The sequence below is a fragment of the Mesoplodon mirus genome (assembly GCF_964341445.2).
Source record: "Mesoplodon mirus genome assembly, chromosome: 15".
NCBI lineage: Eukaryota > Metazoa > Chordata > Mammalia > Artiodactyla > Ziphiidae > Mesoplodon > Mesoplodon mirus.
Genome location: NC_138991.1, coordinates 53,746,546 through 53,761,294, shown reverse-complemented (window position 1 = coordinate 53,761,294; position 14,749 = coordinate 53,746,546). Strand labels below are relative to the sequence as shown.

The 14,749-nt window shown below is 41.8% G+C and overlaps 1 protein-coding gene across 10 annotated transcripts in view; it reads left to right on the top strand.

Annotated features, from left to right (window-relative positions):
- Positions 1-13,330, top strand: part of MRTFB (myocardin related transcription factor B) — a 201,742-nt gene extending 188,412 nt beyond the window's left edge. For all 10 annotated transcript variants that reach the window (XM_082643467.1, XM_082643463.1, XM_082643469.1 and 7 more), the window contains 2 exons: positions 5,422-5,482; positions 7,617-13,330. In XM_082643467.1, the coding sequence (XP_082499593.1) occupies positions 5,422-5,482; positions 7,617-8,152 (597 nt within the window). In that variant the 3' untranslated portion in view covers positions 8,153-13,330. The remainder of the gene's footprint in view (positions 1-5,421; positions 5,483-7,616) is intronic.
- The last annotated feature ends 1,419 nt before the right edge of the window (positions 13,331-14,749 follow it).

Genomic DNA, 14,749 nt, shown 5'->3' with positions numbered 1-14,749 from the left:
TGATGAGGAGTCTGCACTGAGAGGAAGGGAGTCAGATGGCATGAGTTCCCTCTTTCTGCTGCTTTTACTCTGGGGTCAAGCTAAGTGGTGAGGTTACTGGTAGAAAAACCACAGCCTTTATGCCGTGGGAAACCAGAGGACTGGTTCTTTGCCTTCTGGGTTGCTCTCAACTGAGAGAGGAGATGCCCAGATTCTGTCTGCCCACATCTCTGGCTGACCCCTAAGCCACATAGGTAGAGAGTAGAGTCATAGCAGATCAGCTAAAGACAAAAGATCTGACCTGAGGTTGGAACTTCTGCCCAAGAAACATTCTGAGGTTCAAGTCCAACCCAAGGTAACCGCCTCCTAAAACAAAAGAAACCATTCATCTGAGAAAAATGACAGAATACAGTCTCCACGATTTGATATCCATGACAGCCGTCCATAACTCGGCAATGTACAAAGAATCAGGAAAATGTGACCCTTTCTCAAGGGAAAAAGGCAATCAGCTAAGACCAACCCCCAGCTGATTTGAATGTTAGAATTTGCACACAAAGATTTTAAAACAACTATTATAACTATCCTCAATAATGTAAAAGAAAATATACCTGTAATGAAGGAAAAGATAAAAGAATGTAAGCAAATATAGAAATGCTTTTTTTTAATGAATGGAAATTCTAAAACTGAAAATTACAGTATCTGAAATGAAAAAAATTATAGATGATCTTAGCAGAATGGAGATGGCAGAGGTAAAAAAGTGAACTTGAAGAAAGATCAATAGAATTTATCCAATCTGAATAACAGAGGAAAAAAAAGATTTTAACTCATTATTGACCATGGGATTTTTGCAGAAATTAATGTCTGTGGCTGGCAATTTTTATTTTGGCCAGCCAAAAATTAATTCTGTTATTTCACTAACAAACACTTTGTGGGTTATTACATTCAGTATTTACACCTGACACACCTGTAAAGTCTTCTAATTTTCATGAGATGTCTTCAATCTGCTCTTCTGTAGAAGCACAGGAGCATTCTCCAGCACCGTGAGTTTCATTTTCACCTTCCGTATCAGTATCAATCACTAAGGTTTTTTGTCTTTTTGTTGGGCTTATAGTCACATCATCTGAATCAGAACTGTGTTCTGAAGAACTGTCAGAACTTCTGGGACACTAGTATGTATGTTGCTCAGACAGTCAGAGAAAGTATCTGCATAACATGCACTGAGAAACTCTGCACTCAAAATTTCGCGATGCGTCAGTTTTGAAAATTTTACGTTTATAATAGACACAAGGTTGGAACAAAAACCTAACAGAGCAAGAAATGTGAATGATAAGGACAATCATAAGTTGTATAATGAACCCTTGATCAATTTTAAGCTCTAACAACTTCGCACAGTGATATTAATTGTATCACTCTCTAAAAATGTATTAATACGTCTCCAGTCAATAATGTTCGGTTAACAAAAGATGTGTTAATACATCTCCGGTCAATAATGCGTTAAAAAAAGGTGAACAGAGCCTCAGAGACCTGTTATTTAACATCAAACAGTCTAACATGGGTATGATAGGAGTCCCAGGAGAGGAGAGAAAGGAATGAGGCAGGTAAAATATTTTAAGAAATACTGGTCAGATTTTTTACAGATATGATGAAAGACAAGTTTACAGCTTTGAGATGCTCAATGAACACCAAATGGGATAAACAGAAGGCCTCATCATATCCCAGTCAAATTGCTGGAAGCCAAATTTAAAGACCAAATCTTGAAAGCATCAAGAGCAAAGCAGTACAATACACACAGGGTAACAACTACCGTTGACCCTTTAACAACCACCTTTGACCCTTGAACAACACAGGTTTAAACTGCACAGGTCCATTATACACAGATTTGTTTCAGTACATACACAGTACAGTACTATACAATCCGTGGTTGGCTAGAACCATGGATATGGATGGCCAACTATAAAGTTACACATGGGGCTTCCCTGGTGGTACAGTGGTTAAGAATCCTCCTGCCAATGCAGGGGACATGGGTTCGAGCCCTGGGCCAGGAAGATCCCATATGCCACGAAGCAACTAAGCCTGTGCACCACAACTACTGAGCCTGTGCTCTAGAGCCCACATGCTGCATCTACTGAAGCCTGCGCACCTACAACCCGTGCTCTGCAACAAGAGAAGCCACCACAGTGAGAAGCCCCTGCACCACAACGAAGCGTAGCCCCTACTCGCCGCAACTAAAGAAAGCTCACGTGCAGCAACAAAGACCCAACACAACCAAAAATATATTTTAAAAAATTAAGTTATACATGGATTTTCAACTCTTGAGGGTGGTGGGCAGTGCCCCTAACCCTCATGTTGTTCAAGGGTCAACTGTATTTGATTTATGGCTGACTTTCCATCAGAAACTATGGAAGCATGAAAAGAATGGAACATCTTTAAAGTTCTTGTGGGGGGGTGGGGCCACTGTCAACCCACAATTCTATATCAATTAAAAATATCCTTTAAGAATGAAAGTGAAGTAGAGAGAATTTCAGATAAGGAAAAATTAAGAATTCATTACTAGAAAACCTGCATTATAAGAAATGACACTGTCTTGAGGGGCTTATAAAATATATAGCTATAATACTTAAAATAACTAATAAAGGGGCTTCCCTGGTGGCGCAGTGGTTCAGAGTCCACCTGCCGATGCAGGGGACACGGGTTCATGCCCTGGTCCGGGAGGATCCCACATGCTGTGGAGCAGCTGGGCCCGTGAGCCATGGCCGCTGGGCCTGCGCATCTGGACCCTGTGCTCCGCAGTGGGGGAGGCCACAACAGTGAGAGGCCTGCGTAACCACCCCCCCCCCAAAAAAAAAAAAACTAATAAGGATGGAGGAAATAAATGGATCTTTATGTTTACCAGGGTTTTATATTTTATATGGAATGGTACATTAAGTAGCCTATGAAAAATTTAGGGTGTGTATTGTATACCTACAGTAATAACTAAAGAAGTATCACTTTTTAAAAATAGAAAAATTAAGTTAGAATTCAAAAAAAAAATCAATCTTTTTGAAGGCCAAGAAAGGATGAACAAAACACAGGACAAATAGAAACAAATAATAAAATGGTAAATCCAAACTTAACCATATCAGTGATTATACAAGACATACTAGTGAAGTAAACAATACAATTAAAATGCAGAAATTGGGCTTCCCTGGTGGCGCAGTGGTTGAGAGTCCGCCTGCCGATGCAGGGAACACGGGTTCGTGCCCCGGTCCGGGAGGATCCCACATGCCGCGGAGCAGCTGGGCCCGTGAGCCATGGCCGCTGGGCCTGCGCATCCAGAGCCTGTGCTCCGCAATGGGAGAGGCCACAGTAGTGAGAGGCCCACGTAACGCAAAAAAAAAAAAAAAAAAAAAAAAAAAGAAATTTTCAGAATGGATAAAAAAATAGACCCAACTGTATGCTGTGAGGTGGTTTTAGTGGTTTTAAGATACACCTGCAGTGGGCTTCCCTGGTGGCGCAGTGGTTGAGAGTCCACCTGCCGACGCAGGGGACACGGGTTCGTGCCCCGGTCCGGGAAGATCCCAAATGCCGTGGAGTGGCTGGGCCCGTGAACCATGGCCGCTGACCCTGCGTATCCGGAGCCTGTGCTCCACAACGGGAGAGGCCACAACAGTGAGAGGCCCGCGTACCACAAAAACAAAAAAAAGATACATCTGCAAATTCTTTGACATCCCTCCCTGGGCTGAACTTGGTGACTTGCTTCTAACATATAGAATTGGCAGAAGAGATGGTGTGTGGCTTCTGAAACTAGGTCATAAAAGCCACCCCGCTTGCGCTCTTTTGGACTGCTGGCTGTGGGGAGCATGCCGTGTGGACCATCCAGCAGCGCTCTGCAGAGGCCCATGTGAAGAGGAACTGAGGCCTCCCATCAACCACCACCACCTTGTCAGTCATGAAGTGAGTCACCTTTACAAGGACATTCTCCAGCCTTGAGATGGCTGTAGCCCAGCCAGCATCTTGACTACCACATCCTATAAGACCCCACGCCAGAACTATCCATCTAAACCATTCCTAAATTCCTGACCCTCAGAAACTGTGAGAGAAAATCACTGTTTAGTGTTTTAAGCCACTAAGTTTTTTTGGACTAATTTGTAATACAGCAATAGATAACTAATATGCATCTACAAGAGGCATACTTTAAATACAAAGACACAGGTTGAAAGTAAGTGATTGGAAAAAGATATACCATGCAAACAGTATGCATGAGAATTTCTGGAGTAAGCAGAAGATTGGAACAGACATTTCGTCAAAGAAGATACACAGATGACAAGCACATGAAAAAATGCTCAACATCATTAGTCATTAGGGAAATGCACATTAAAACCACAATGCAATACCACTACTCACCTGTTAGATGTCTAAAATTAAAATGACTGACCATACCAAGTGTTGATGAGAATGGAGAACAACTGGAAATATCCATTGCTGTGGAAATATAAAACAATATGATCACTTTGGAAAACAGCCATCTCTTAGAAAGTTGAACATACACCTGCCCTATGATTCTGGCATCCCACTCCTGAATATTTACCCAAGAGAAAAGAAAGCGTGTGTCTATACAAAGACTTGTACACAAATGTTCACAGCAACTTTATTTGTAATAGCCAAAAAATGCCAACAATCCAAACAAACTGTGATATTTCCATACAATGGAATACTTCTCAGCAATAAAAAGGAATGAACTGTTCCTCAGCTGTACTCTACAACATGGTTAAACCTCAAATTTATTATGTTGAATGCAAGAAGCCGCCTCTACCCTCCCCTTGCTAAAGAAAGTACATACTGTATGACTCCATTTATATAAAACTCTAGAAAACATAAATTCATCTGTAATCAAGGAAAGCAGATCACTGGGTTGCCTGGGGATGAAAGGAACATTGCAAAAGAGCATGAGGAAACTTTAGGGGAAACGGATGTGTTCATTATCTTGATTGTGTTGATAGTTTTGTTGATGTATACATATGTCAAAACTTATCAAATTGTATACTTTATGTACGTGTAGTTTTTTGTATGTCAGGTAACTCTCAATAAAGCTGAAAAAATATAGTATGAGCACCTTTATACATACCTTATATTTTTACATAAATGCAAATGAATAAAGACATTTTTAAAAGAAAGTGTCAGAGGCCTCTCAAAATGCAACCAGTGATAGAAAATAAGTCAGCTGAGCTGGGTAAAAAAAAATCTTAGATTTTTACAATTTTTTCACCCCATTCTCACTCTGTCAACTTAACCAGCTGTGACACATTGGGAAAATGGCATAATGTCTCAGGTGACCTCAGCATTTTCAAAATTATCAAATGATAGATTAGGCTAGATGTTCTGTAAGGTTTGTAGTGCTCCCAGTTGTCTAATGCTTCCAGGTTTGTACGAAAGAAAGCTAACGTATATTCTCCTTTGTTGTAGATTTCCAATGCACACAGTCAGCAGATGGACGACCTCTTTGACATCCTCATTAAAAGCGGAGGTGGGTCAAAGTCACATCAGACCCCACAGGGGTCTTATCACAAGTTCATGAAAGTTTTCCTCTAGAGCTCACAGCATATCTGAGTAGTGAGAAACATATTCTTCTAATTCTACTTCAGTTTACTCTTTTAAATCTGTTAAATTTAGGTGATTAAAATGAAGGAAAAGCCATTGTTTCACTATAACACAATAATTTAATAGACTTAGCAATAGATGTATGCCTGCTGAAAAAGATAGACTACCTCAAAATAACACAGAAGAACCAGATTTCAAGACCACACTGAAAAACTTCAAAACTTGCTCCACGTAAATGTTGTGATGGGATAAAAATTCATTGTGCATTAGTTTCATAAAACCTAGTTACCTAGCTTGGGCTCTAGTAATTTTATTAAAATTTCAAAGGCAAGCACTTTCTACATATGATTGAAAATCTTAGATTTTTACAATTTGTCATCTTAAAAAGGGATAAGGGACATTAACCACAAGAAAAAAAAATCAAGGATCTCTCTGCCTCAGCTTACATATCTTTAAAAATAAGTATAAAATCAGTATTTCAAAACTTCAGATGCTATTTTGGAATATTTTTAAAGTATTCTCAAATTACGTTGGTGAAAGAGTTTTATTCAGGTTTTTAAAGTGATCAAAATTTCTCCATTCATAGCAGGTTCTATTTGATTTTGAAGTTAATGATTTTGTAATGTTTGACAAACATAAAAAATTCTTCATATTTGACTATAGATCTACATGTGCAAATAGCATTTTCTTTTTAAACTCATGATGTATATCTAAACTATGGAAATTAAAGAAATAGATAGACCATGGCCTGAATTGAAGGTTAAAAAAATAATAAAATGCTTTTTGCCAAATCTGGTGAAAATACTTTTTGAAATGATTAAAAAGAATAATGTTTACAGCCTAAACTTGGAAATTAAAATATGACAAAGTCACAGTAACAAAATAACAATTGAGTTATTTTCTAAAAGGGATGATTTCTTATGGCAAAGTATCCAATAAGTATATTATTTTATCTTATTGTATACTAATACCAGTAATAATGAGAGTAGAAATTTAAATAGTTGATTGTAAACTAATCATTTAGATTGCACTTTCAGCTTTCAGAACAGTCCTAGAGATGACAACAGATAATGAAGAGCAGCATAACTGTCCTAAAACCACAGGCAGCGCACAGTCTGCAGTCCACATACAGCAGTCAGATTGCAAGTTCTTTCTCTCACTTACTCATGCATCCCCATCACTGAGCTGTCAGAGTCATTATTAAATACATGTTTCCTAGTGTATCTGCATATAAATGAAACCAGTCAAATACTCATAAGAAAGTAAAAAGGATACTTTATTCAAATATATGTAGCTAAGTGAACACATCTATAGCAGATGGTCCGTTAATTTGCCACTTGATCTGGCAAGGAATAACATGTAATTAATGCTTACTAAGACATTTTCCAAATCCTCAAGATTTTATATGAACTCAGAAAATGAGACAAAGAAAAGAAAAATAAGGTAATCCACCTCACCTTGGAAAAGATGTGTTAGCTTTAACTCAGAAATGACATAAGAGAACATTGTCTCTTTTAAGGACTTTATATAGAATGTAAATGGCTAAATTCAGCACACAGTTCAACTATAATGATAAAAAAAGAATATAATTAGAGCTTTCATAATATTAAGGATGTACTTCATGAAGCCTGTACAAACTCAGGGTATCCACTTTGACATTCACTGTAAGGGTGGTGTGCCGCTGTAATAGCAGATTCAAGGTAGAGGGTAAGACAGGAGCCTGTCTTCAGCCTGGAATGACTTAGAATAAGAAAAGGATCAAATAATCTAAAACCATCGATTCCCATCTGGTGGTAGAGACTGCTTTTAATGCTTACTCTTACTAAAAAGAATTGAAAGCATATCAGAATGTTATCAGCTTAAATGTTTATCTATTTAACTAAAATATCCATCCTCCTAAAGGTTATCCAGGACCATACCCGACCAACAGCATCCTCTTCCTAACTCTGAGATGGACTGTGTATAAGTCATCACAAAAATACAAAATAATTGCCCTGGTAATGAATAAAAAACGTTTAAATAGTACCAAATCATTATTAATTACTTCAATTATTTTGCAGAGATTTCCCTCCCTGTAAAAGAAGAACCTTCTCCTATTTCCAAAATGAGACCAGTGACAGCCAGCATCACCACAATGCCAGTCAGCACAGTGGTGTCCCGGCCACCACCCCAAGTCCAAATGGCACCACCCATATCCTTAGAACCTATGAGCAGTTTATCTGCCAGCTTAGAGAACCAACTAGAAGCATTCTTGGATGGAACTTTGCCTTCAGCCAGTGAAATTGCTCCACTGCAAAGCAGCAGCGAGGACAGGGAGCCCTTCTCCCTGATAGAGGATCTCCAGAACGACCTGCTGAGTCACTCAGGCGTGCTGGACCACTCACACTCACCCATGGAAACTTCCGAGGCCCAGTTTGCTGCAAGTACTCCCTGCCTGTCCCTTGACCTTTCTGACTCAAACCTGGACAACATGGAGTGGTTAGACATTACCATGCCCGGCACGTCATCGGGACTCACTCCCCTCAGCGCCACTGCTCCGAGCATGTTCTCTGCCGACTTCCTAGACCCACAGGACCTACCACTGCCATGGGACTAACGGCAGATTTCTCATCCCAGATTCCATGAGGGTCAAGAAGATGAAGATGATTGGAGAAGGTCAGTTTTTAGAGACAGATCCATAGTTGCATCATTGCAATTATAATATGTTGTCACAGAAAGAATGGAGGGATGGTCAGAGGCTGGAAACCAAGTTTGAAAACATTTCATTGCATCCAGCAGTGAATGTCTACGATTTAAATATAGCACAGAGCCTTCTGAAAAAACACTACTCCAAGAAGACTTATGTATTTCTCCAGACTTCATTAAAGAATGAAAGGTACCTTTAGATAAAAACATGAAGCAGAGTGATGTGTGCAGGGCGGTGATACCAGGGCCTCTGGTCATCAGCTACATTTAAACCTCTGTGGTCACTTTGAGACCCTCAATAAAAGGCAAACGGCTCCGCTCAAAAAGAAGGGAGGTGAGAGACCACTGCACAGGGTATTTCCTAGAAATGGCCTGAGCCCAGCCCAAGATGCAGCAGGGGTCAAGGGCAGTGGTCAGCACCAGCCAGTTCAGTGACAGCTTCCCACTGAAGACTTTTTGGTTCCATTCAGAAACCAATGTAATTTTTTTGTGTGTTATAGTTTATTTTGTGATTTTTGGGAATCTTTAGATCTCCAAATTTAAATTGAAATGGAAGATCTTCCACCATAGCCAGACAGTGTCTACAAAAGACTGTCATAAACAATCCACTGTAAGAAGTCAGGTGTACTGATAACACTGAAAATTCTATTTGCAGCCCTCTGGGTTGATTAGGTTGATTTTAATGTGTATCTTAGATATCTGTATGTGTGCTCTGACATTGTGATGTGTACAGCCTACACTGGAGTAAGGCATTAGGTACCCAGTGGTCCTACTTCTTGTAATAACTCAAATATTTCTGGAGTACTTGAGCCACATGTATTTCCGTATTTAAAGAATTGCTGACTAACTTTCAGGTAACCAGACCCATCTCAAAGAACCAAGAAAAGGCTTTAGCATAAAATATATTTCTGAGCTGGTGAGTTGCAAAGAGAAGGCAAGGGAGAAGTCTGTCATCAACCTAGGACATTCCTACAACGGTTACAGGTGAGACAGAGGCGCCAGGTTGGCCAGTGGACCCAGCCCTGGCCGTCCTCTTCTCTGTCGCTTATCCCTTGTTACTGTTTTACAGGCTTGTAACTGGATGTCATACCTGAGCTCTCACTATATCATCAAGCTGAAGATGGAAAAACTGGAGGTTTTATTAGTAGTTTTTTATATAGAAAAAAGATTTGTTGAGTAGTTTCATAATTTTCTAAAATGCCAACTATCACAGGATTTCCAAGATTATTTCAATCAAGCTAGTCATTTAAGTAAGTATATGATAAAATATAAATAACTGAAAAAAAACCCACCTGAAATCTACCCCAAAGTGTGGAGGTTTTTATTACATAACATCATTGTGCTCTCCACCTCACCTTGTATAAACCCTACGTATGGTCAGGTGTTCTCTCGGTTGTTAAATGGTGAAAGTTGCCTCTTGCAAGTCACTGTGGGAACCTGACCCACTACTTGGAAAGAGTCTGTGAATCATTTCTGGGTTTGTGTTTTGCCTAAGAACTGGTCTTACTGTATATTTTTATTTCAGTTTGTAAATTTTACTACATGTAAGAAAAGTCCATTTTCCCAGTATTCAGTTGCCCACAACCCTCGAGCCCTCAGTTGAAGGCCCTCCCAACTGGAAAGTGCTTCTGGATGATTCAAGCAGAGGCAGTCACGCACAGTGTGGTCTGCAGTAGGTACTTCGAGTGTTTAGCAGTTGGTAATCCAACATGTGGGAACCAGTAACCGTTAACCACAGCGCCGCCACCTGACCAAGCCCAGTGGGACAGTTAACGTCCTGGGCATGACGTGCATCTCGAGTCAGTTCCTTTCAGAGGGCCTGTGGCCAGGGGCAGGGCTATTGACCCGGGAAGGTACTTTTCTTAGGGGCAGTCTGGGCCCTGGGTTTTTGTCTGGGGCTTCTGTGGTCCACACTTGGACTCGGAGCAGCATCTTCCTCCAGATTTAAATGGCTGATTAAATTAGCACCAAATACCAGTGAGTCAGCAGGAGGCAACTGAACGGCTACCGGTGCTGGCTCCTGTTGAGTAACTCTGTTTCCATCCTCCCGAGTTGTGTACATAGATTGTTCTCTAGCCCTCAGCTCCCCTTAGTGCTTTTTTAAAATAGATTTGAAACATGCCACAGGAAGGGTGCTCTCCAAAAATACACACTGCATTGCAAAGGATGCCATCTCATGAGCCTGGCCTCTCGACTACACATTGCTGAAGTGCCCACTTCACATGTGTGTCCAGACCTTCACGTACCAGCATTTCCTTTAAAGGCAGGCAAGGGGCGCCTAGTATTGACTCTACCAGCCACCCACTCGCAGCATTCCACCCGGCCCTCCGTCCTGGCTTGAGTAGCCAGCTGGGCCTCTGTGACACCAGTGCTGCTCACCAGGGTCTCAGCTAATGTTCCAGGTGAGAGTGAGGACACAGACCGTGCGCAGCGTGTGACATGACCAAAGGTGACCTTCTGTGATCACAGCCCCTCTGCCCTAACTCAGTGAACGTGATGGTAGGCGCAGTGGGAAAGGCGTGTGTTTACCAAAGAGGAGGACTCGGGGTTTGAGGTGAGCGTCACAGCCCTTTGCACAGAGGGCAGAAGCGCTGGCTGGATCTGCAGGTGTTCACGTGTGTGGGCTCTGGAAGTGGTGCTGTTGTGCCCCGTCCTGCAGAACGGCACACTGCCAAGCAGGAAAGCAGCTCCTAGAAACATGATCTCGTATCCAGTCTTATTTCCTAAATATTCCTGAAACACAGGGGTATCAAGCTGCCCCTGCTAGTGTATATAGGTATCAGGTCTCGTCATTAAGGATGGGAGGAAGAGAAGGTACACCGAAGCTTCAGGCCTATGTGGTCATCTTGTACATTTCAGCAAAGCATGTACTAGGAAACCTCTTAGGACAGTGTGAGTGGTTCACGTTCTAGTGTTTTTCCTGAAATGTGCAATCTACTGTATAGCACCTGCCACATATTTGTACATAGATGTAGTCTGAATTCATGGAACTTCTTGCTCAGATACTATTTGTGTTTGTTTTATATGAATATTTTTATGGCACAAAAGAGATCTTACTTAAAATCTCCTTTTTACAAACTGCACGGTTGTGTGATCCCTGGAAGTGCCATTTCAGAATCGTGGCAAAGGCAGTGTGGTGTCGCCCCCCCAGGCTGCCACCTGTAGAGGGCACCGTCACAAGCCGTGCAGTCCGTGGACCCCGAGTGATGATGGATCAGGAGTGTTACCCATTTTGTCACCAAAGCTGACTCAGGCTTCCTCTACCCCAGATCAACCCAGATCATTCCAGGCCACACAGCTTTCTCCAGAGTCCTTTCGCAATTCCCAAGCTGAAACCAGCCACAACAGTGCCGGGTCCGTCCCTTTACTGTCCACAAACAGCCTTTGCCCGGGTTTCCGCCACACCCTCACGCTGTTTCTGGGGCCCATCTGGTGGCTCCTGCCATGAGCCAGGTGGAGGGTGGCAGCCAGGGGCTGTTTCAAGAACTTCCAAGAGACTAGCTGTCAGTGTCCACCAGCAGAGCCACCCGGGGCTCCACAGCAGGTTCGCAAATAGCCCTCTGCGTGTCGCCATCCGTCACCACCACATCAGTCCCGACCACTGGCACCGGAGCAAGACACCAGGCAAAGTGTCCCCTGCCTGGAGGCCACAAAATTAGCCCACACTCTCAAAGAACACTAACTGGAAGGTCAGAGTTATTATCAAGGAACACAGCTCACAAGTGCAGAAATGTGTATTTGGAGAGCATCCTAACTGCATTTCAGCGCATCTTTTAAGTGGTTTCAGTCAAAACTGGAAAATAACAATTAATACGTAGTCATTCTTCTTCCTGGTTCAAACCTTTGATAACTTGCTTATTCAGCGATGTTTCTGAGCTACGTTTTTACTTGTGAAGTGACTGCATGGCAATAAGCAGGTCTGTGTTTGTCCCCATTCACCCTTTCTTGCAGTATTTGAGGAAATGCATCATTGCAAAGGGTTTCTACCTGAAATCTCTGATTTGAGGCCTGTAATTCAAAAAGCTGCACATGTTTACAAAAGAGCTCTTCCCCTCCACACAAACACGTTGCTCTGTGAATCATTGGAAAATGTCACGATTCTGTGACAAGAGGATGGCAATCTCGGACCTGCAAGGTGCTGTCTGGAATCAAATAAAACATGTCATTGGCGATCTCAACCTGGCTGTCGTGTTCAACAGAGCTTTGTGCCAACTACTAAGACAAAGCTTTAACCAAGTTCATAGAATCACCGAGACTCATAACGATTACCTCTCCACATTATGCTGTAAGGAAACTTGCTGATTTAGGAGGAGGAGGAAGCATTTAGGAAAGGGTTTAGTTGCTACCAAAAGCACTTAACCTCGAATAACTAATAGTAATGCAAACTTGCTTCAGTGGAACCAAAGGCATTGCCAAGTATTTGCCAAAAGGAGGCACTTTTTATTTAAAATTTGAGACTAATGAGATCTCAAAAATCAGTCCCAAAAAGGTATTATCCATTTAAGGTTATAATTTTCACAAAGATGTAGATATTTCTCTATTGTTTTCATGTAAAATAGTATAGATTTGTTTTGTTGGGTTAAGAATAATACGTATTTAGCAGTAATACAGAGTTTTTTCCTTTCTACGTACAAATTAGTTTTCTTCTCTTGCTTGCAATAGAAATGAGATGTGATAGGTGTTTCTCTTCTTATTTTCATTGTCACATTATGTCTTAGCATCTCACTCTATGAAAAAAAGGAGAAAGATACCAATCTGCAGAGCCCTGCTTATCAAAGCACTAGTTTAATAAACAAAAAACTATGGCAATCGGGGGTCCATTCATGTATTGCCTTTATGTTGTTTTTTAAAAGAAAAACCATGATGCCTTTGTATTTGCTGTTTGCACCCCTGAAATCAATTCCATATCATGTTTGAATGCCATACATTTTGCACATGTACTGTACATAGGTAATGCATACTGTATTTTTATATGTGTGCACATTTATCATCAGATCTTTTTGTACATAGTGGCCGTATTGTAGCTGATCGGGAAATGTTTGATATCTCAGCAATTTTGCATTTTTGTGTCTCAAATAAAAACATTTTGATGTACTATGATTCTTGCTATGCAGAGGAAAGACCACATGCTATGGGGTCAGGAGAGCTGAGGGGGGCGGGCGGGGAGGAGACACTGCCTTCAGAACAAGCCTTACAGCAGTCACCAGACACAACAAGCGGGTGTGCTGAGGCAGGTTTTGTGAATCACACATCCGGTGCACACCTCCCCTCCCCCAGGTCCAGGATCGTGGGATACAAAATAGAAACAGGTACCTAACTGAACTTGACCATGACAAGATTTGACACCAAAACCATGTGCATTCTCTCACAATCATAAGGAAACCCCGAATGAGAGACGTGGTGAAGGCTGTGGTCCCCGGGGGGTGGGTGTGTACACACATGCCTGGGGAAAACTGGCTCTCGCTTTGACAGTAATAAGTGAGCCACCAACAAGATTCCCAAAAGACCCAGGTAATCCTTCAGTTCAGCCACATTTCAGAAGCAACTATTTATATGAGGTGCTTTTATAGACCAAGAGAAACGGTCTTTAGAATTCAGTTTATTTTAGTAAGATGGCATTTGATTTTCAACCCAGAAGCCCATGGTTAAAATAGAGTTTTGATGACATAAAACAGTAATGGGTAAACCTGACTAACAGCCAAAACTTTCATATCAATATCTGACTATGAAAGTGGGTGTCGTATCACCCTCAGAGAGGGAGAAAAGAAAGATCACTGGTTACCTAACTACAACAAAATGTTCATTATCCGCTACCTTTAGGGACCAAGGGAGCAGCCTCAACAGACCAGTAAGTAGATGATGCTTCCAACGAACTAAGACATTTGTAACATCACATGTTACCAGCCAAGATCCTTCCCTTGGGGAGAGAAAGAGAAAGTGCCCCAGGCAGTCCCAGGAATGAGCAAGGGACAGAGCTGGGAGCTTTAGGGAAGGTGCTGGAAGAGATGCGTTAGGATGTGCAAAGGACATTCCAAACAGAGAAAACCACTTGGGGGAGGTCAGAGTAAAGCGAGAGATTTTGGCTGAGGCCCTGCTCTGTGCCAGGCCGAGGGCTAGGTGCCGGAGTTGGGCTGAAGGACAGAATCTGGCCAAGAAGTGCTGGGAAACAAAGTCTGGAAGCGTCGACAGCAGAGCATTTAAGAATCCCAGACCTCAAGGGGCTTAAGACTCTTCTGGAGATAATTCTGTTTCCTTTGGGTAATACAGGCCTTCGAAAGCCTTTTAGATAGTGGACACAGTCACCATTGAGCACCTTTGTAATCCTCTGCAGCACACTTGCTCTAGAGTCGACAGGACTACAAAAGCACTTGTAAACACAGACACACCCACACACTTGGTGATGGCTGGAAATGAATGACACCTAGGAAAGACCAGCTTCAGGACAGATGTAAACTACATGTCACCAACAATTTTATGTGCCACATAACCGTCTTGAAGATTTCCCAAG